The 22786-nt window shown below is 29.5% G+C and overlaps 2 protein-coding genes across 2 annotated transcripts in view; both read left to right on the top strand.

The window, feature by feature from the left end:
• The window catches only part of LOC116770802 (dopamine D2-like receptor), an 81411-nt gene extending 60133 nt beyond the window's left edge, over window positions 1-21278 (top strand). The window contains exons 2-8 of the mRNA XM_061521049.1: window positions 17715-17824; window positions 18381-18633; window positions 18750-18937; window positions 19753-19863; window positions 19950-20159; window positions 20331-20542; window positions 20847-21278. Coding sequence (XP_061377033.1) covers window positions 17715-17824; window positions 18381-18633; window positions 18750-18937; window positions 19753-19863; window positions 19950-20159; window positions 20331-20542; window positions 20847-21061 — 1299 coding nt within the window. The 3' untranslated portion in view covers window positions 21062-21278. The remainder of the gene's footprint in view (window positions 1-17714; window positions 17825-18380; window positions 18634-18749; window positions 18938-19752; window positions 19864-19949; window positions 20160-20330; window positions 20543-20846) is intronic.
• On the top strand, window positions 1882-9955 carry LOC116770801 (uncharacterized). The gene is made up of 6 exons (XM_032662418.2): window positions 1882-2045; window positions 5476-6160; window positions 6489-6679; window positions 7155-7356; window positions 7501-8064; window positions 9500-9955. The coding sequence occupies exons 1-6, from the start codon at window positions 2028-2030 to the stop codon at window positions 9754-9756; spliced, it is 1917 nt and encodes a 638-aa protein (XP_032518309.2). The 5' UTR covers window positions 1882-2027; the 3' UTR covers window positions 9757-9955.
• Window positions 21279-22786: the final 1508 nt, after the last annotated feature.

The raw sequence follows: 22786 nt of genomic DNA, 5'->3' as shown, positions 1-22786 counted from the left end.
AACCCTTATCACCTGTCACAAACAAAATACGTGCTGTAATCGAATTAATTATAAGAATAAAGGCCGGACATGTTTGTCTGAGATAAAACATTTAATTGTCGCTATAATATTGCTTTATGTTTAAGATTTTTTTTTCTTAAAACCACTTTCCGTTTCGCTTATTTCATGGTCACTTTATATCTGTATTTGTATAATTGTTACATTTTTTTTTAAACTATTAAATCGGAACAAGAGGCTAGGGGCATATCATTAAAGATAGATTCAACTTTATATTTAAAGCTCATAGAAAATATATAGCATAAATGTAAAAAAGATCTTAATATAAAATTAAGGGTTACTTTATGAGATAAATATATATAGTATATTAAAAAATGTAGCCATTATTAGGCATCCTTATGTAAACAGCGAATACTCTGAGACATCGCTCTTAGTAGCTTCACCTCAAGTTTCAGTCACCACAGTGCATACAAAACGTTTTTTAATATTTCTTTAATAAATCTTGGCACACGATACTATCAACTGTAACCATTCTTGTGGTCAGGTCATGAAGAGGTTTATCGTTACTTGAAATTAATACAATGACATTAATGTTTATAAATTTAGATTCCCATATTGAAGATCTTCATAATATTTTTTTTTCTATAAATAAATCTATTTTATAAAGTGCCTAATGTTTTACCTAGGAAAGAATTATTATAAGGATATATATTATTATTGCATATTATAAGTCTATCCAAATCAGTAAGTCGTAATATACTGTGATTATTTCAATTAAAATTGTTTTATGCATTTAAAAAATCTATTTTCAGGTAAGATGCTGAAAACACAGAGAGTAAGTCTTATAATAAGTGATCTTTTTAATATAAAAAAAGAAAATGTTTGGTTAAAAATAGAGAAAAAATAAGTCGTTTGTGGTAAACTAATAAGTCGTAAAAGAAAGTAGTGTTTCAGCACTTCATGGCTTCTACGTGAAACGATTCATGAGAGGTGACATTAAATTTATTTAAACCGGTGCAACATTCGACTCCTGAGTGCAAGATTCCATTATCAGTTGCCCTTCTACAGCAACGTGAACTTAATTCCTCTCGGAACAAGAATGAACCAAATTGCTTTATCTTGTAATTAAGTTTTTAGATAGTATACATTTTATACAGATAGTATACATTTAATAAAAGCACAATAACCTTTGTCACTAAGATCAAGAAACATAACCAGTTGTTATACCATAACCATAACGTCAGTACGTTAAATTAATTAATACAAAATAGAATGCATACTCCCTCTTTACATAGTCCAGTATAATATCGACACATGACATTGGCGTAATCTATAAGGCAACGCCACTAACGAAAAAGAAGAAGATAGAATGCATAAACGAAAAACGCATTATGATTAAAACAGAAGTGAGTTTAACAAATTTTCATGAGAATCGAATGTAATTATAATTATCACAAATGAAAATTCGATTATATTTTGAAACAATTTCAAAATGCGATCGTTGTTAGTATTTTTATTTGTTAACTGTTCGCTCCCGGTTATATGTTCACAAAAAAATCTTCACTGACAGATTCCAATTCACATGCATTTAGTTAATATTAATTCAATTTATATTTTGATGTCATCGTATTTATTCGATGTATTATTTTTATCAATTGTACAAAAATTTTATCCGTCATTAGTTTATATAACCATATATGTATACATTATACTTTATATTTCATAACTTTAAATTGAGACACGGACAGTAATTTAACTTGAACATTATAAATTGATTTACAAAATGTGTTAAGTCTCGTCCCCCGGCGAGACTAGTGACAGCTTGTATAGAATATATTATGTTACGTATTTATTATCTGTAGCAGAGTTTGACTGCGGGTAGATTTATAATAATTTTATACAAGTGACGTTGATTTTATAGAAAATTAAGATCAATAAGTGAATTAAAAGGAATTATCATTATTCATAATATTATAATGCCAGTGAGCTTGATGGGGATTCATATTTCATTAATGATATGAACATTTACAATGAAGAGTTCAGTTGAGGTCAGTTTTGTTAATACTTCTACAATTCATTATTATGTTAAATAATCAACGTGTTAAAATATATTGTTAGCAACAAAATCGATAATTCATCTTATTGAGTAAGACATATCGTTACATATGAAGGAATTTTAAAAGTTATTCTTTACTTAGGTATGGTTTTGAAAAATAATGACGTTACAAACAATTTAAGTGGTTAAAAATTTATTTAAATACATGGTTGTTTTTCAATAAAGGTGACATTATAAGAGATTAAATTCATCATGTTCATCAAGACACTGCCGATCAAATGATTGACATGACAATATTTATATTAATTCTATTAACTTATTCATAAAATATCTTTCAAACATAAACGAATCAGCTGAAAACGATTCAATCTTATCTATTATATCCGTTCATAAACTTAAAATGTTCACTAGTGTAATTGCTCAGTGTCTTTTAAGTTTTAATCACTTGAGAGTAAAACATATACATGTAGTCGTAACTTCGTCTCTCAGTGTGTCAGCTGCACGCGAGTTCGGACGTAACACTATTGGCCGGGACATGTTTTTGCTTTTTACGTCCACTCCGTAGATCATAATAAGGTTACGTGTTTACTAGCTTTAAATTTGACACTCCCACTACATTCTGTTATATGTCATTCAGGATTTATTAAAGTAATGGAGAACGACATTTCTAGATTAATAGCAATGGCAAATAATAAACTGTCATTGAAATCATTATGAATGGATCGATAAACTAATTTAAAATGCATCCAATCTTTTAAATTGGTTTTAATAACTTCTAAGTTATTAATTCATTATTCGCAATGACCTTCATCAGAAGATTTTGTGAGAATTTTTTAATATTCTCATTTGATACAGTGATGTTTGAAACAGATCCTAGTATACAGAATTTATTCAACTCCCTCATCATAATAAACCTGACATCGTTAATGCACATTTTATACAAAATAAATTTTCCTCGACAATCTTGTTAACTTATTTAATTTAATTGTGCTAGTTTAAATAATATCAAAGTCACTTTATTAGTTCTCTTGCATCATTTCGTTTTACTTAAAATTCTGTGCATCTGACTTGAATTTCCAGTGACATTTCCCAACAACTTCTCTAGTTAAACAAAACTTTGATATAGTAAAATTTTAATATGGAGTGTCATATTAATTTGCAGCCAAGGAGTAACATTGTTGAACTCTTGCTGTCACAGAGTAATGAAAACATACGTTGTTTTAGTACAATGATCAAATAATAAATTATTTGAATTTATATTACATTATTTTTCAAAAACTGTATATGTTACAGTGTTAGAAAAATCAGATTTTTGTACATTTAAAGCCACATGTATAAAAACAAAATCTTTTATGCTTTTATAGATATCTTTCTCCTAATATAATATACAATTCTACAAACAATTACATAAAATCATGAGGCTACGAGTATAACTTTAACAAAAGAGATGTTTTTACTTAGAAGTTCCAAACTTCTTTTTTATTATAATTGCTTAATACTTTCAGATAAATAATACTGAAGTTGAACCGGCATATCAGAAATTTTTTGACGAATGCTTTATCTTTCCGGCGCAATATAAATTGTGAACGCGTTTACATTGAAAGTATTTGAATCTCAACAACAAAATAACTGATTTGGATGTAGACTTTTTATCAAGCAGAATCATGTCTTTGTAGTTTTGATATACATATTTACGGATTACTCATTCAGACGTTTAGAAATTATTAGCATTTCTTCTCGATCTGTGCTTTAGAATTTGTCTTAAATGGAGTTCGCTCCCTGGATAAGTTAATCATTGCATAGTTAACTATTGGTTACCTTTGTAGTCCATAAAGACATACACAAAATCAAGGCACATTATAATACCGGGATATATGGGCTCATACGACGAATATAAAATTAACGACCCCTTTAGTATCCAAGATTTTGATTTCAATGCAAGACGCAACCGTAGGTTTCTTGTGACATGTAAATTCGATAGTATGCACTTGAATTATGTATTATAAAATCGCGCTAGTAACTTTTAAATTTAAGCACAGGGATAACTTACGTTTAAAAAATAATGTTCTTCAGAAATTTTACAATGAAATGTAAAAATGTTCAAGAATATTTACCTTTGAATTTATTATACGGATAATGGAACACTATAATTTTATTACAGGACTTACTCTGTCAGTGTTGTAAATTTTGCAATTTAAAAGGAGTTTAAACTTACCAAGTTTCTTGCCTGTGTCTTATACTTAAATTCAACATTCCAAACTAGAGAAGCGGTTGATTAATTCTACTTATAAGTTTCTTTTGAGTATTTGTATACATAAATAAAAACGTCTTAATATTTCCTTGCTTCTTGATTTTCCTTGAATAATGATTGCAATACATTTCTTTTATCTATAATTCTAATAAATAGAACAATAATGATAACATGCTGACGGTACAATCATTTTATGCCGAAACAATCACTAATATAAACGATTTAATAATTCAATTAGCTCATAATTATTTATTTTATGATTAGTCGTTTAAATTAATTGTGGTGTGGTGAAAACTGATTTCCAAACCACATAGTAAAGTATGTAATGAACAAACATTCATTGTTGTGTCAATCACTGAATGATTTCAATATTATTTGAATTGTTATACCTTATTTGCAAACTAAATAAATCAATTTATATTCATATGGTATGAAATATTAATTAGAGGAAATCATTCCAAAGCATTTGTTTTCGTTACGTTTTTGTAATAAAAAGACATTAAGCAAATAATAAAAAATTATAGACATAATGAGGTTATTTTAAAAGAGACTTTGGTCGCTATTTTTAACTTTATACTTGATATGAATATTTGTATTGTTTCTTATGATCGATTTTTTTTATTTATCCGTTACTTTTTGTTTCAACTTTAAAAATGAAATATATTTAAATGAACTTAATGTCGAGAAAAATAAAACGAATATTTGAATTTAATATTTATATTGAACGTACGTTATTTTTTTTATTTATTATATCATAACAACCACTTCATTCTATTTCCTACACATGTAATAATAATCATATTACTATATTTTTTGTGATGCTTCAACATAAGTTGAATTTACTTTGCTATTATTATTTTGATATTTTGAAAATGGATCCTTCATAATTATTAACATTTATAGTTTGTGGCAAGTAGGTTAACGAGCCAATTAGTAACAAGTGATAACTAAGGAAGCAAACGTCTTGAGATATTTCGAGCTAAGCTTAATGATAATACTAACTTCTTGGGATATTATCTATATAATCTATTTGTATATTACATTTTTAATCTTATCATTATTATACAAAACTTGAAGCAAAATACATCGATAACATGAGTAAAACACAAATACTGTTCTTATTGCTTAATGTGTTTAGAATTAGAAAAATACTTAACAAGCAATATTTTAGGTTCGATGCATTGTGTGCCATCGGGTATTTTGTTGTGGAAATTGTCGTTGGAACCACGAGAGAACCACTCACGGCCTCACTTATGATTGTCCCATCTGTCGCGGGCATCGATTCCTTTGTCAACCCCAAGAACTAACACAAGACTTTATAGAACACTTAACAACTGAACACTTACCCCTACAGTGTAAAAAGTGCAACAAGTTTTTTCTGAATATGGAAGATTTAGTTGAAATCGACAAATGTACGAACATATCTGAATTACTCGATAAAGACGATGAGCCTAAAAAAGAATTTAATATAGATGAAAAATTTGATTCCCTTTACGAAAAAATTAATAGCGATGGAGATAATTTTGAAGCTATTATATCGGTCAATAATTCAACTAAAACAGCGGTAATAACCCCAATAGTGAGAAAAAAATATCTTGTTGATTATGAATCTAGTGAAAGCGAAGGTGAAGAGGAAAATCCAACAGTAACGACTCCGCATCCTAAGATTCTGTCTAAAACACCGGCTAAAACACCAAAACTAAAAAGACAACGGGCGGCTACTCCGCATATTAAGAAAATCGTTAGTCTTATGAGACAAAAAGTAGTCGATGATTATGAAGAAACAGTTGATGAAAACTTTAATGAATCTTCCTTGAACAATAAAACTACATGCTCGACTACTGATAATATACATGGTAAGTTTTGAAATACGTTAATTTAATACAAATATTACAACTTCGAAAAAAATACTAAGAGGAATTATAAAAAAAAATATCTTTATAAAACAGTAATTCTGAAGCACCCGCAAAACTCATTAATAAGAGCGGGTATTAGCAACACTCAAAAATCATAATTCTATAGGCTGTTACTTATTAACGCACTTTTGATGGGTTTAATCATTAAACTTTATATAAAAAATTACTTAAAATCACGAGTTAAGAATGCTTAAAAAGGTCGAAAACATTATGCATAATTTATAATTTGAATTATTTACATGAATATATATTTGAGAAATTTGAAAAGTTCCAGAAGATGATAAAGAAATGACAACACCTACGTCTCATCTGCCTCATGTTATAAAACTAGCTCAGATCGTTACTACCAGTACTCCAACCCATCCGGCAGCGGGAGCTTGGTTTTCAGCTCCCGGAAACGATTCTCCTCTATCAGAAATTGAAACAGCAGATAGCCCAGCACAAAGCATTGATAAAGAGGTATAGTCCACCTATTACCACAATTGACTTAAGAACTTGAGAATCCTCAAGCATGGGATGTAATATTACATACAAGTTACATATTCTCAAAATATTAAACACATCATTTAAATATATGACAAAGAAAAATGGAGGAAAATGTTCCAGCTTAGACTATTTATTCTGTAAATGCAATATTCCCGTTTATACCAGCTTCTAAGATGAGAACTTGTCACTATTTTTAAACGAAAAATGTATATTGCGGATTTTCCTCCCATCTTGTTAAATATGAACAAAGAGTTAGGAACAAATATTTTACATAAAAATGGGACCCTTAGAGTATTGATTTAAACAACTGAAACGTAAAATGTAGCTCACAAAGTACTGTTAGATATTTTATAATAATAAAGAATTTATCGTCTATTAAATTTATCGGTTATTCTCATTGGAATACTATTTGAAATTGTTTTATATATTTTTATAATTATATTTTCAGGCGTCAAAAACGGATGAAAACATTCCAAAATTAAAAAGTATAATAGCAGTAGGCAGTCACCTTAAGTTTGGTAGTCAAGACAGCACTGACAAACAAGTCACCTTTCAAGATAGTACCAATAACACAGAAACATCTGTGAAAACCAAAAAAGTAAAGTTTGCTGATGATACAATTTTTAAGCAGGAACCTAAAATAAAAAGAGGTATACAAGTAATTGATTTTTTGCCAAAGTTTTAATTTATAGGTTTAGGATTTTATTATCATAATAAAAAAAAAATTATAATGTGCATAATTGTTATTAAAATTTTATTAACAGTTAAAAAATAAGTACTTACAATAAAAACAGTTTTTAGGAAACCCAAACGCATGCTCACACCTGGGCCTCAAAGACCTAGATTCACTCATAATCCACGTTTCCAAGCGCTTATCAACCGTTTCGAAAACCAGGCACTGACATTAGCGAGAACACCGCTTAACACTAAAGAACTTAAGGAAAAACATCTGGAAGACACTCCTCCAGCAATAGACCACAACTTGCCAGCAAGAGCTATTAGTTTTAAAGATGATAGCCCTGTAGTCGACTCGGGAAGTCAATGGAAAGAAAATGAATTATTCAGGACGTGTGTCGATTCTCCCATTCAACCGATCAACAATGCAATAACAACGCTAACCGCAAACATTGCTGGCTCCCTTCAAACATGTCTCACGTCAGTTTTACGCTCCACTAATGACGAAACCGAAATACAATTTAAATTTGTTATCACGAAAAAAACAGTGAGCGTTAAAAGGATTGCTGAAGACGGTGGGTGTGAGAAGTCGACGGAAATAGAACGAGAGGATCATTCCAATAAGGAAAACATTTGGTCGAGTGTCGCCAGAGCAGTGAAAAATGTATTTTGGGGAAGTGAAGGTAACTAAGGCTATATATAACCGACTGCGTTACTTTCAGAATAATTTGAGCAAAAAATATTTTTGATATACTACTAAATGTACCCCATAAAAATGTCAGGACAGAACAATATTATAAAAATTATCTGAAATTCATAATTTATTTCTGATTACTGATTTTTGTGTTGATACATAAAAATCTTTTATATGAATTAGTATATAAAATTTGTCTTTATTACGCGGTATTTTAGTGGTCCGAATATTATTGAAAAATCTATTATTAAACGTAACATTCAAATATTCAATCAATATGGAGGTAGAAATGAAAAAAAAAACAATCTATTTTTTATATTAATTTTGTGCTGAACAAATGTCCTTTTATCTTTTAATTTGCATCAAAACGAACACAATTCATCCCCTAAATATTTTACGTCGAAAGAGATACGTAGGAAAAGTAATAAGCGAAAGAAAATACATTAAAACATAAAAATTCCAAAGTGGAAAGGAATCGAAAGTGAAATGCAATATTGCCGGTGTCAAAGATACATTGAAGTGTTGGTTTTCAACTTGAATTTTATCTTTTCCGCCCGTTAGCCAGATTACACGAATATTAATTTTTGCTTCTGACATAAATCCAATAACAGGCTTGTACATTTAATTTATCGTTTTGTTCTTTACAGAATACAAGCTCGGATTTAATATTAAAATGAGCCTAAATTGTTTTCGATTCGACAGTAATAAGTTATTAGCTTTAATTTTGAAGAGAAAAAGTGTTACAATTTGCCTATGTATTATATATATTTATTATATGTGTGTGTGTATTTATATATGCGTGTGTTACTTTTATATTGTTATTTCGGCATCGTTTTATGATAAAATACAACAGAAAGTGACATTTAGCAAAACAAACTCGTCCAGAAACTAAAATAAACAACTTTGGCACGTAGCCGGTTTAGTAGAAAAGCGACTGTTTTACTATCCCAATCACTATTCTCTCATTACGTAAACGCTGTACACGAAACAAACGCTTAAACTTTTCGTTATAAAGGTTATATTTGCGTTAAAACATTATTCCTGTGTAAGGAACTCGTGATTGTACTCATAAAACACAAAGAAGAGGTTGTTTGACCTTTTTTGACCGAAATGCACGTAAGTAAAACAGACAGACCTTTATTGTGAACGTGACCGACTTTTACGCACAAAAGAAAAAATGGAACGATAAATGAATACTAAATATTTTTCGAATAGTATTAAAAAATCACAAATAGGAACCCCACGGACTAAACAAAATTATTCTTAGGTGATTCATATTTCATTGCAATAATCAGGTGGACAATTTCTGCTTTAAATATTGGTATTCCATTAAATGCTTGTATTTGGAATTTTGGAAACTAGAATAAGCCACTAGGTTCAAAAATTTGATCATAATTAATGACAATAAACTTAATGCATTTCAGTGACACCTCATAAACCTATAACCGCAAACGATTCTACGTCATCTTCTAAGCGAAAATTTGCTGAGTTATCAGATAGTGAACACAGTCCGATTAACAAACGCCATAAATATGAAGGACGAATCCGAGGAAGGCCACCACTTCATGGAAGCAGGACTTGTGGAGTTTCCAGCTTAAGGAGTTCGCAATCAGCGGAACAACACTCTTTGTTAAAGGATTTTTCTATGAACCAAGATGAAAATATGAATTTGAGCTTTTAATTAATTTTTGTGTGAATAAATTTTCTTTTTTTACTTTTGGCGTTAATCAAACATAAGTATTTTTATTAAGTATTAATATTTATGAAGAAGTCTATAATAGTTTGCTATTTCTGATAATTCTGGAGTCGTTACGAAATACAAACTGTTATTGAACTTTTTTATAAGAACGTTGTATTAACTTATTAAGTATCTATTTATGTGAATGAAAGAATATACATATATTAAAAATGAAAGGAGGTATTTTACTTTTAAGTTCTACAAGCCTGTAATATTTTATTTTGAATTATGATCATGGAGGATTTGTGAAAAAAACCCCGTATCTTTTTCGTGTCAAGGGGCCTTTACAAATTATTTTTTCCCATTCTTACGTAAACTATCCATGTGAACAAAACATTTTTATCGATAAAAACAATTCTTATATTATATAAATCAATACTAAACAATAAATAAATCAATAAAGGTTCAAGCAATTAAAAGTAGGTGTTAAACCTTCCCCATTTTATTTTCAAGCAAAAGTTTGAAGGAATTTCGAACACAATATTAGCACTCGACAAAATTTATGACTTGTTTTAAATTTTCTTTTATTACTCCTACCTTTTGCACTTAATCAAGGCTGAGATTGGTAAAACTCCTATTTTCGTTCAAGAAATGTTTTGCAGAACTTTTATTCGTGTTCTGTTCTGTTTTAAAACAATATAACTATAAGAATAATTTAATCTACTTCCACTTACTAGATTTATGGAAATAATTGAGCCCACAAACAGGATCACGACTTTTGTGAAATATTTTTACTATCCGGAGTTTGACTCTGGGTGACCGAATTTTCGTTTTAACCTAGATCTTTATAATCATTTGGACATTATGAATACACTTTCCTCATGACATCCGATGTATTTTCATTAAACACGTGTAACAGAGATCAAAAGGTACCTCGATATTTTCATGTTAAGCGAACCTTTTAACGAGCTACCACTAATAGAAGGTGTAATTAGGAAGATAGATTTGTGATACTGTAATTTATTTTTAATTTCAAGTATTCTTTATATAAAAGAAAGTCTTTCATAAAATTTAACAGTTGCTTTCCAAAAACTTGAATAAAATTAAAAGAATTGATTAAAAAAGTTATTAAAACACTTTTTTAACATTAAAACCCACTTCATGTATGCCATGAAGCTAAGAATCTAATCAAAGTTGTGTTGTCAATTTTGATGAAGAACAGATATCAACGTTGTTGAATACAATTAATTTAGATTTATTAGTACTTAAAGCTGAAGCCTTCCATGAACTGGAAGAGATTATACGTCATATGGCGATGACTTAAGGGCTTGGTTTGCTTGCTTGGTTTTCAAATAATGATGTTATGAAAGACATACATAAAATAAATTAAGTATTCTCATTCTAAATTAAGTGTTTAATTAAAAGCGATCTAAGCTTTAAATCTTAATATAATCTGAAATGTTTACTTTAATACAACATTTCGTTCAAGATGTACGGAATTTTGTTGATATGTACAGAAAAACATGTATAAGATTGTTAAAAAATTATGATATTGCTTACGTTAATATACTACTACTATTTATTTATTTGGAAATACATACAGTTATATAAAAAATAAAATACATATTTAAATGAAATATATAATATGAAATTGTAATTAAACATAATATACTTAAAGAGTGAGGAGCAAAGGAAATTGATTAAAATTTCGTACATTTTTTCAATACCTATGAGTTTTTAGAATTTCAAATTACTTTCTCTTTCAAATTATGTGGAATAGTAATCCATTTTGATTATTATTTAATGGATTCCCATCGGATTCCACTTTAGTATTATGATAATTACCGCTCACCGATACAAAAATATATACTCTCTTCATGGACGAACCAAAAACGTGATTTAATTTTAGTTTCTATAACTGATAAATAAAGTTTAATATTGAATGAACTTTTACGAATTGAAGCAAACAGAGATATATATTCTGATCACGTACAATATGGAGCGTGACAGTATTATTTCAAATTCAAAGGGTAAAAAGCAAGCTATATTAAAAAGGATAGCTTTTGTAATAGAACCTTTGCACGAAACGACTGTACTTCATAGCAATATCAGCTAGCGAGCTACGCTTTTTAATGTCTTAATCCTTATTACTTACGCTTAAAGCTCATATTTCAAGTCACTAACATTTTGTACTGTTATGCCAATATATAAAAATAAAAATATACGAGTCTTGTGTTTATTCTAAGCCATTGTATTTTTTATAAAAAAAAAAAATCCTACTTCCTGGTTTACGTATTGTGTAATTTTTCTTTAAAAGAAAAATTTAATAATTTTTTTCCAACTAAATTATAAACTAGATAAGAATAAAAATCTTGTTTTTTATGAAACTATGATACAGAAAATAAATATTTTTTGTTAGTATCAATAAGGTTTTAACAAAGTCAGAAATGTATGAATTTTTAAACGACAATTATAGAGAAGTGAAGTTAAATTACACAAAAAAACTTTTTCCTTTTGTTACAACAGGTATTTTTTTCAGAGGGTACTACATTATACATGATTACTTTTTAAAACAAGACCTTAGCAACAATTGTAAAGCAGTGATTATCGTGTTCAAATTTTTATTTAATTTGCTATGTATGCATAATTATGTCTAGGTTTTTTATGGTGCAATCTCGCAAATAAAATTTTGATGCAGATATTTTCAACCCCTTGATTTGAAACCTTTAGACACTTTTTGTTTGTACAATTCATAGATGCTTTAGGTAAAATCAGAGTAATTTAATATGATGGGGTAAAGATACCGAAAAAACTTGTTATATCTGTGGGAAGGCAGTTGGAACTGCTAAGCAGTTGCTGGTGGGATGTAGGGTACTCCTGGATAGCGGTCAACATTCGCGTCGTCACAATAGTGTTCTGGAAATCATACGTGAAGTGGTTCGTCTTTCGTTAGCCAGAGCCCAAAGGGAAATAACCACAAACGAGCGATCAGTAGGTTTTGTGAGAGAAGGCACTAAGGCAACGAAATCAAACGTCAAGCCTTACCCTATCATTAAAGCAGCTTCGGATTGGACTATAATGATGGAAACGTGTGAGAAACAATACAAAATCCCAGAGGATATTTGTGCGTCGGCCTCCAGACCAGACATATATATGTATTCGTGAATTTTCAAGCGCGTTGTGATTATAGAGCTTACGTTTCCTTAGGAAACCAACATCTCCAAAGACTATGCTATCAAGGTCAACAAGTATTACGAGCTCACTAAGAATAGGTTCGTTGTAAATTTGTACGCGGTAGAAGTGGGAGCGAGAGTTGTAACGGCAAAATCTCTCTACAACTTACTAAAACCTTGGGCCTGTTCAGAAGTAATATCAATTTATTCTTGGAACGTACTTCGAAGTCAGCCCTAGTAGGGTCTTTTCAAATTTGGTTAGGTAGGGAGAGGAGCTCGGATGGTGAAGGTGAGCGTTTAACGCGTGATAGATAGGGGCCCTTTAAACCTACACCTGGGTCGCAAGTCCCAGGCACTGTTGAAGCTCCTCTCCCTGCAACGCGATGAAGCCGGCACCCGCACGGTGAATCCATTGAATGCTAAGAGGTTTCGTCTCATTCTAGACAACATGATTTTGTGGATAATGTAATTTTAATGCCATCCTACGACATGGATGATAATTCAAAAAATATTCTGGAAATAAGTCAAACAAAAATATTGATTTTATTTAAAACAACCTTAATATGCCATTTCTTCTATGAAAAAAAAAACACGAACAAGTGTCCACATATTACGTAAATTTTAAAGAACATCTTTACTTCAGTTGTCTTGAATATATTAAATTCTATAATTTATTTTAAAGCTCTTTGTCGTCTTAACAACTGTTAGATTATTATAATATAAGAAGTTAATTATTTTCGATATTAATAAACGATATTGATGTTAAAACATAATAATCATCACTTATTGGGACCAACAAAGAGTTCCAGAAAGATAAGAGTGTGAATTAATTGCACTACATGAACTGCGCTTTAAATAATTTATTATTGCCTCATAAAATACAGTATTTAAAGTATAAACTTTTATAAATGGTATTATAAATATCAATAAATAAGGAAAAAATATTTTATCATTATATTTAAAAGGAAAGAAAAATTAGCAACTTCAATGTAGCTGCTGCAAGTGTTTGTATTATACTCTCACATTTTTCTACTTCCCTGAAACCTTTCTTGATAAAACCTCAATTTATCCCATTCACCGCCGATATAAGCTTTCGAAGAATAACGGTTTTGCCATTAAGTTCTGCTCACATCACTTATCCGCAATAAGGTATCTTAAATTAGCTGGTATTAATAACGACCGCCCAAATCGATTGGGTGTAATTGGAAACGTGCCCGGAATATCAGTATCAGTATCGGCGGTCAGTTGGTCACCTCGACTTGAGCTTGGATGCAGTTTTTCATAGAATTTTACTGAACCATTTTTTCACGTGCTGCACACAGGGCTAATGATTAAGCATTTAACATTAAATTTGGATTTGTAGTCTAAAGAAAAGATGACCATGTTTAGTTTTTTATTTTACTGTTTAATCAAATAATTAAAGTAGTTAAGAAAAAATGTTTACATTTTTAAGACTTCTAACGTTTAAGATTATAAATTGATACTTGTAAGAGCTGTTATTTAAATTGCAATACTTAATTTTTTTATACTAAGGGATTGTTTTATATTATTTCATTATGAAACCATCTTGACTTGTTCCCTATAAGGGTAAGTTACAAAAATAATTATAGGTTACAAAACCTATTATTCTTATTACGTTATGTTGATAATTAAAATGAATTTTACTGTTTCGTTACTTAAGAAACTATTAGGGTCGGCGCTTAATGTTTATATTTAACTGTTCCTTTATCCCTTGATACGTTTGCGTTTTATTATTCACTGCAATAAATATATTCATCTACTGCAACTAGTTTTTATTCAGACATAAGAACAGGTTGTTGAAGGTAGCCAAGAACATGACATGACATGAAAAATATGTGCATGATTTATGTGCTTCTGTATTTCATTAGTCTGAAAGTGATGAAATCGTTTGTAAGCTAGTGATTTATAATTTTGTTTTTATGTCGATAAAAACCGTAAATAACTTATCAACTCTTGAAAATTCGTTAACACAAATTAAAATTTTCAACTTAACTTTATTTTTAAAAATAATATTGTAAATTATTTATTTATTTAATTGATCTATTATACTTGTCTCATGATTTTAGGACCTGTGTATGTGAATTTTAGAATATGTATTTAATTTTCTTCTTATCAGTTTCCCGACTACCAGACATATTACTAATACATATTATGATAACCTTCAAATAACTATCTAAACATGTATGTACGATAACCCTCTCCCGGATGTCGGCTATTTGATAACAAGAAATTAATAAAAATAAAATAGAAAATTGAAACAGTGTAGTTATTATTCATGACATTTATACTGAAACTAACTTATGTGCATTTGATATTAATTATTATCTATCCAACATAATATCATTAAAAGTAGTTTCCATATAAAAATGTATTTCTATTTTTATTACTGAGCGCTTTTATAGGTGAACGCTCTATTAGCGGGGTAATGAATGAATGCAAATTAACTTCATCTTTTATATTTTGCTTTGGCCAACTGAAACGGTAAAAAAGTTTAAAAGGTGGTGAATAAACTGGTAAAAGATAAAACATTTTCGCGGTGAAAGGGGCTGCCGTTGACTATAGACACGTACAATTTTACCCAGAAAAAAATAATTAAATTAGTTGTCATCGTATACAGATTGGTTCAGACTAGAGATCATATACGAAGTATGAGTAAAAAGATTTCTTTGTTTGAGAAAGGGAATTTAGTGTTCCAGCTCTTAGACTAATGAAATGAATTGAGATTATGTGTGTTATTTGTAATGAGTTTCCAATCAGTGTATTACTAGCCTGGACGAATATTAAATGCAACTGATTTTGGGACCTGATTATCTTAACTTCTTTAACATTTGGAAATTAAACTGACTATTTTTCTTTATGCTATTAGTATTATATATATATCTATACCTCACATCCGCAGCCAAGCGGTATCCGGTGACGGCCATTACAAGCTTTTGTCCGACATCTTTTGTATCTCATTTAATAACCAAGTATTTATTTTATCGGATACATCGTTTGTATTAACGTGATTAATTAATGACTTCATTCATTCACCTCACACAGACATACTCTGAGTCTTATAAATAAATTTAAATATTTTTTAAATAACGACTATATATATATATATAAGAAAACATCCAAAATGTGTTTTTTCTCTAAAGCCTTATAACTACTGAAAGGTTCTATAAAAAACTTTTGTTAAAGTCTATTTTTAGTTGGTTGGGTATAGTATTATAAGTAACAAAATATTTACTTGTTTGATTTAAACTGAAGTCACAGTTCAATAAAAAAATATATATGATAGGAGCTCAAAGTAACAGATCAAGTAGGAAGGCCAAAGATACGGATATTAAAGAGTTTTATTCGACAAGACGAGAATTCTATATATAAGATCCATGCAATGAGCTTAGAAATCCAGAATGAGATATTTGCATCCAATTAGCACTAAAATGCCGCACCTTAATTCATGATTAGTCGCCAGGTCTGCTAATATTATATCTCAATGCGTTCCAGATGACTCTCACAGATCAGAGTAATTTAGTAAGATGGGTTAAAGGTACCAAAAAAGTTGCTACGTATGCGGGGAGGTATTTTGAACTGCTAAGCATTTCCTGCACCCGCACGGTAAATCCATGGAATGCAAGAGGTTTCGCCTCTCTCTCTCTCTCTGTATATGGTCGTTAATTAAAATAATAAATTTCTTTATAACAGTCAGAGTATGTCTGCGTGAGGTGAATGAATGAAGTCATTAATTAATCACGTTAATACAAACGATGTATCCGATAAAATAAATACTTGGTTATTAAATGAGATACAAAAGATGTCGGACAAAAGCTTGTAATGGCCGTCACCGGATACCGCTTGGCTGCGGATGTGAGCTATACCGGCGTTATTCAGCAATTTGTAGGCTCAACTTTTTTGGTTCAGTATAGAATAAAATATAATATTAACAAAATCTATTACTTATTCTATAAAATCTTTATTTCTACCACAGAAATACGATATTTTTATCTTATAAAAATTATCATAAACTTTTTTATTATACATTTTCTTGAATCATTTCATATTTTTGAGTAGAATTTATATCTATATGTTATTTTTGTGTCCTGTGATATTTTAATGTAGATCAGGTAAATAAAATCTACATGTTTACAGATATCAATTCAAACAGATGTAATCTATTTCAATTAAAATAAATTTGATTCCATTGAAACATGTAAACGTGAATTAGATTTGAGTAAATCTTGTTGTTAATATATTAAAGTCATGATAAGGATCTATCTGTCTTTGTAACATAAGCCAAGCAATAACATGTACATAAACATATGTATATTATTATCAATTAAGTCAATATGTATATATATCTTATTGTTCAGTTCATTAAGCATCATACGATATACATTTTTTAGTCATTAAGTTAGTACGAAATAAAAAATCTATTAGTAAAGACGTGTTGTTATTACCTAATATCTAGCAGCAAAAGTGAACCTTGATTACAAGAACACTTATAAAAATCTATAGATATAGCAAATATTATTAAGAGTTCATAATTGTATATTATTAATTCATAACCCAATAAAACTTACTGCATTATGGACGCATTGCAGTATTAAAGTTAATACTTGCATATATTCTTTGTATTACCGGCAACATTTGTAGGTAAAATCATATAGTATAATATGATTAAATGAAATCAGTTTAAACTAATTATTATGTAAATATTCAATTAAATAATTTACAACATCCGATTATATTTATATATGTCATAAAGTCTATTTTTGTCTGCAGGTTAACGGTTCCTGGGGTCTTCCCGCGTTTATTTGCGACGTGTACATCGCTATGGACGTCACTTCGTCCACTTCAAGTATATTTAATTTGGTCGCTATATCTGTTGATAGGTGAGGAGAAACATATATCAACTGACTTATTTAAAGTTTCAAACAAATAATCATATTTTATATAATATTGTGAATACGAAATTGATAATTATGTGAATGTTGATGGTTATAATAGAGTTATTCAAAGATATAACCCTAGTTCTTATGTAGGTTAAAACCTGATGAGTCGATTACAAAAAAACACCTTGATACTCTAAAATGATTTTATATTTTCAAGTACACCCGTCTCGATCGGTATCTAACAGCGAGTGACCGATCGAGTTCCGTTTAAAAATCATACCATACTCAAAAACAAAATTAAATAATACCCTACGTAAAAAAACTATCACTTTACAAAAATAAATCGGTAAAACATTTGTTTTTAATCGATATAAGCTGAATAATCATAATTTAACATTTAGAAGTTATAATAAATATTAACGTCATTTAACAAACAAAATGTGATATTCCATATCAAGGATTAATATGTCGGTAACAAATCCAAAACAGTAAAATGAATTTATATATTTTCTTTTCATAGTAGTTGCTTCAGACATTAACATAATTTTATCTTCAGGTATATCGCAGTTACTCAGCCAATCAAATACGCGAAACATAAAAACAATCGTCGCGTCTGGTTCACGATTGTGCTGGTGTGGCTGGTATCAGCAGCTATCGGCGCTCCCATCGTTCTCGGCCTCAATGATACTCCAGATAGGAATTTTGACGAGTGCCTCTTCAATAGTCAGAACTACGTCCTCTACTCCTCTCTAGGATCATTCTACATACCTTGTATCATGATGATGTTCCTATATTATAATATTTTTAAGGTAATTTCACAACCAGTATTGACAAAAAAAAACATTTAAAATTTACCAACGATACATTTGTTACGTGTAATTTTTATAACATTTTTGTTATATATTATTATTTTGCTCCAAATAAGGCTTTAAGAAACCGGGCTAAGAAGCAGAGAGCTGCGAAAAAACCTCCCATATCTGGTGAACCCATCACAGGAGCAACAACGGCGGTGGTGATAGAAAATGTAGCGCAGACGAGGCAGTTAGAAACAGCCATAGATGACCGACCTACTAACACAGGGTCTGGTAGCAACGAAGAAGAACACGAAGACAGGTGAGACCTAAAGCAAAAAGACAAAACCCTAATTCTTGTTTTTAACTGGCTCTTGTTTTTAACTTTAGCCATAGCTGATTATAATTGTTAATTCTCAAATAAAAAAAAAAAACAATACTATAAACAGGCATATAAATAAATTTCATATTGAATGATGAGGCTATTTGCTAAAACCTCTGCCTGAACTATGATATGATCTGAAATCTATTATTTTTGTTTGATTTTTATAATTTGTGTGTAAAATCTTTAAATGACAAGTTATGCGTTTGATGTTTGATAACTGAATAATTGTAAACCTAAATCAATTTTACCTGAAAAAATTAGATTTAGAAAAAATAAGTGATAAACGAAAAGTTTTATGATAAATCTATGTTTTTTCTTTTTATAATCTATAAAGTTTTATCATTATCATACATTAGTTTTTTTATATCCAGTTAAAATACGTCAATAGATCCCAAACAATCCCGAGTACATATGACGTCATAATTTTAATTTCAACTTTCGTCCACCGTTGATATGGTATTTCAATTTCTAATCAATACGATCGTATTACTGTCGTCAGTATAGTCAATATTGATAAATACTTATATGGAAAATATCACAATCAAATAATATCAGACTTGTTTCACATAATTTTAAATTCTTTCATTTAAATGTACTCTAATGTACTTGCGAAAATCGTAAATATCAACATTATTTTTAAGAACAATTTGAAATGTGTTAAATAAAATTTGTTTTTTTTTTTCCAAAATCTAAGTATACGTTACTATTTTTAAAGGATGTAAATTAATATAATCATTGTTATTACATCACAGTTTCGACAAGCGTTCGGTGGACCTAGAGGTCGACGCTGACGAGTGCCACATAATCCCTAATGATAAATCCACGGAATTCATTCTTGCCAGTTCCGCGGATAATAAGATAAAGTAAACACTCATTAATAATTATTAAAACGTAGTAACAGTTATCAATATAGTACAAGTGAATTTTCAATTAAACAAACTGTTTATAGAAAACCTAAAAAGAAGATGAAATCGCAAATTATACAAGACCCGAACGGTAACAATGATTCCGGATACGCTCCATCTAATTTGGAAGATACGATCAGAGAGCACATATCACCACCAGCATCTCCCAGTATGAAAGACGCTACCATTTTGAAAAGCATGTCCTCTGATACTAAGTGGAAAAAAAATGGAAAACGAGTCGATAGCGACTCAAGGTAAAATTATTTTTAATTTTTTAATATTTAATATTATATTTTGTTGACGAGGTTAAATATAATTTAACAGACTACTTCAAAATTATGACTTTAGTAACTACTGGTTACTTTTCAAAAAGGAAAATTGATAAATCTATTTTATATTTTCAACTTATTTAAACTTTTCCTTAGAAACGCTTCAATAGCCTTCCGATCAGATGACGATTTGAGATCAAGCCATTATGATATCCGAGATGGATCCACGTGCAAAAAGGAAAGGAAAGCCAGTGCAGCGACTGCGCGGTTCACTATTTACAAGGCTAATAAAGCAAGTAAAAAGAAAAGGGAAAAATCTTCTGCTAAAAAGGAAAGAAAGGCCACAAAAACTTTAGCTATAGTTCTTGGTAAGACTGAATTAGTTACTTGTTCTACTGAACTACTATTTATTGTTCAACTTACCTAACTAGAATCTCTTCAAGTAACTTTCTAATAAAATTCCTAAACAATTTTTTTACGCTTTGAGAAAAGTTGTATCTTATGATTTATACTGTCTTCAAATGGGAAAGTATTCTTACGATAACTCGTTAAAAGTTTCAAATTGAAGATTTAGCGAAAATGACAGTTTTTTTATGTATACTTTCTTTATGGTACTTAAAACGGCTTATGAACTTTGTGGAAATTTACCTACTAAAATTTAAATTTTCCCAGGTGTCTTCCTGTTCTGTTGGACTCCGTTTTTCACATGCAATGTATTGGATGCTATTTGTGGGAAGCTCGGGCTGCAGTTTACTCCGGGCGTCACTGTTTTCATACTCAACACATGGCTTGGATATATCAACTCCTTTCTCAATCCTGTTATCTACACCATCTTTAACCCTGAATTCAGAAAGGCATTCCGTAAAATACTTAAATGCAGCACCTAGCAAACAGATTATTTGGTCGTTTTTACTCCGTAGATCTCCAACTAAACATTCCATTTCACATCGACAAGGATTGTGGTAGTAAAGTGATTTGTAGGTTTAAATTCTGAAATGGATTATTAATTCTCGTAACAAGCTTCCTAGTGATGTCGTGAAAAAACTCAATTATTCTAGGTCTACAACGAATACTATTTTAAGTAGGAACTTTGAGATCTACTAAACGGCCAAATATATTATTTTTGATTAATTTCATTTTCTTTGTGATAATTAAAATGATAATGTAGAATAATAGCATATCAAATTATTAACAATATTGTAAATTTTATATGTAGTGTGAACTTAATCTTACAGCTAAAGCTATTTGCTCATTATATTTTAATCTTGCAAGATTAAGCTAAAAATAATTAATATACTGAATGTTATTTAACATAAAAAAACTTACTAATGCCAAAAACTTGTTAGCTTTATTAGGTTTCGATTATTTTAAGGTTGTGATTTATTTTTCTTGTTGTAGATAAAACAATTAATAGGCATTTTAAAATGACTTCTTTAACCAGGTAGAATTTTGTTTTGTTTATTTAATAACCTGTATTTGTTAATGTAATTGGAAATTTCCTTTTTTGCCTATTTTTATACTTATACATACATCAAAATTAAATAGAATCTGCTTATTTGCCACGTAGCTTTTCCGTCCAGTGTTAATTTTATGCTAATGTGGTTTCCATTTTTTTTATTCAATGCCAGTTATAATATTCATTAGTAACCAAATATTTTAATCAGAAATTATTACTATCCTTAAAATATGTTAGTAAAATATTTTAAATAGTATTGAGAAAAGGATCTTAAAATAAAAATAATTGTAAAATATGATGTATTAGAATTTTTACCAATGGGAGCTAACGAATATATGTATGTGTGTAGTCATAAAAATATTGAAATGTAATATAATGATCTCACGTTGGTTCCCATTTCAATATTTATCAAAATGTCAAAAAGACAATGCACGACGTGATTTGATACGGTAGTTTGTATAAAAGTAGTTCATTGTTCAAATATATCTGATTATTGTGTATTTCATGTATTATAATGAGCAATAATATTTAAAGAAAAACTTTGCCAAATATTAGACTAAGAGCAATATAGATGGACATATATAAGTTTTCTTCTTGGAAAAATGCTTAAGACATCTATGCTTATTAATGTTTAAACAACTTATTGATATAAAACTATATTTTCGGATTAGACTAGGGGAAATTTTCTATATAATTTTAAAAAACGATTAATCTTCCAGTGTGTATGGTTCGAAGTTTCGAGTTATCGAAAAGTCCTTTTGAATAAAACATACAAAGAGAGTAATATAAATTAAATACATAGATGTTTTCAATAAGATATAATTGAGAAAACATCAAAAAAGTGTGAAGATATAAAACCTAGGTCTTTATAAGAAGGTGAAGCTACCTCATAATAATATATTTTGTATCTACATCAATATTTTCGTGTGCTGAAATTCAATTAATAAGCCTTTGCTATCTTCTAGTACTGCATAATTGAAATTTTTGACCTCTTCTATACCTCCCAACAAAATAAATTTAACTATTGCTCAATTATTATGTTGGCCACTGTTGTAAAAAATGCTCAATACTCATAACTAACGATACTCGTTTCCAATTTATATTTTGCTCAAAGTACCTCAAAATAAACCTTAAATAGATTAAGTAGAAATTATTA

This window comes from Danaus plexippus, chromosome 7 (genome assembly GCF_018135715.1).
Source record: "Danaus plexippus chromosome 7, MEX_DaPlex, whole genome shotgun sequence".
In the NCBI taxonomy this organism is placed as follows: domain Eukaryota; kingdom Metazoa; phylum Arthropoda; class Insecta; order Lepidoptera; family Nymphalidae; genus Danaus; species Danaus plexippus.
This window is presented reverse-complemented; position numbering and strand designations above follow the sequence as displayed.

Bases quoted from the DNA above. Each gene is read 5' to 3' on its own strand.
- LOC116770801 (XM_032662418.2), top strand. The intron at 6,161-6,488 runs GTAAGTTTTGAA...AAATTTGAAAAG, and splicing joins GACTACTGATAATATACATG to TTCCAGAAGATGATAAAGAA. The intron at 7,357-7,500 runs GTATACAAGTAA...CAATAAAAACAG, and splicing joins GGAACCTAAAATAAAAAGAG to TTTTTAGGAAACCCAAACGC.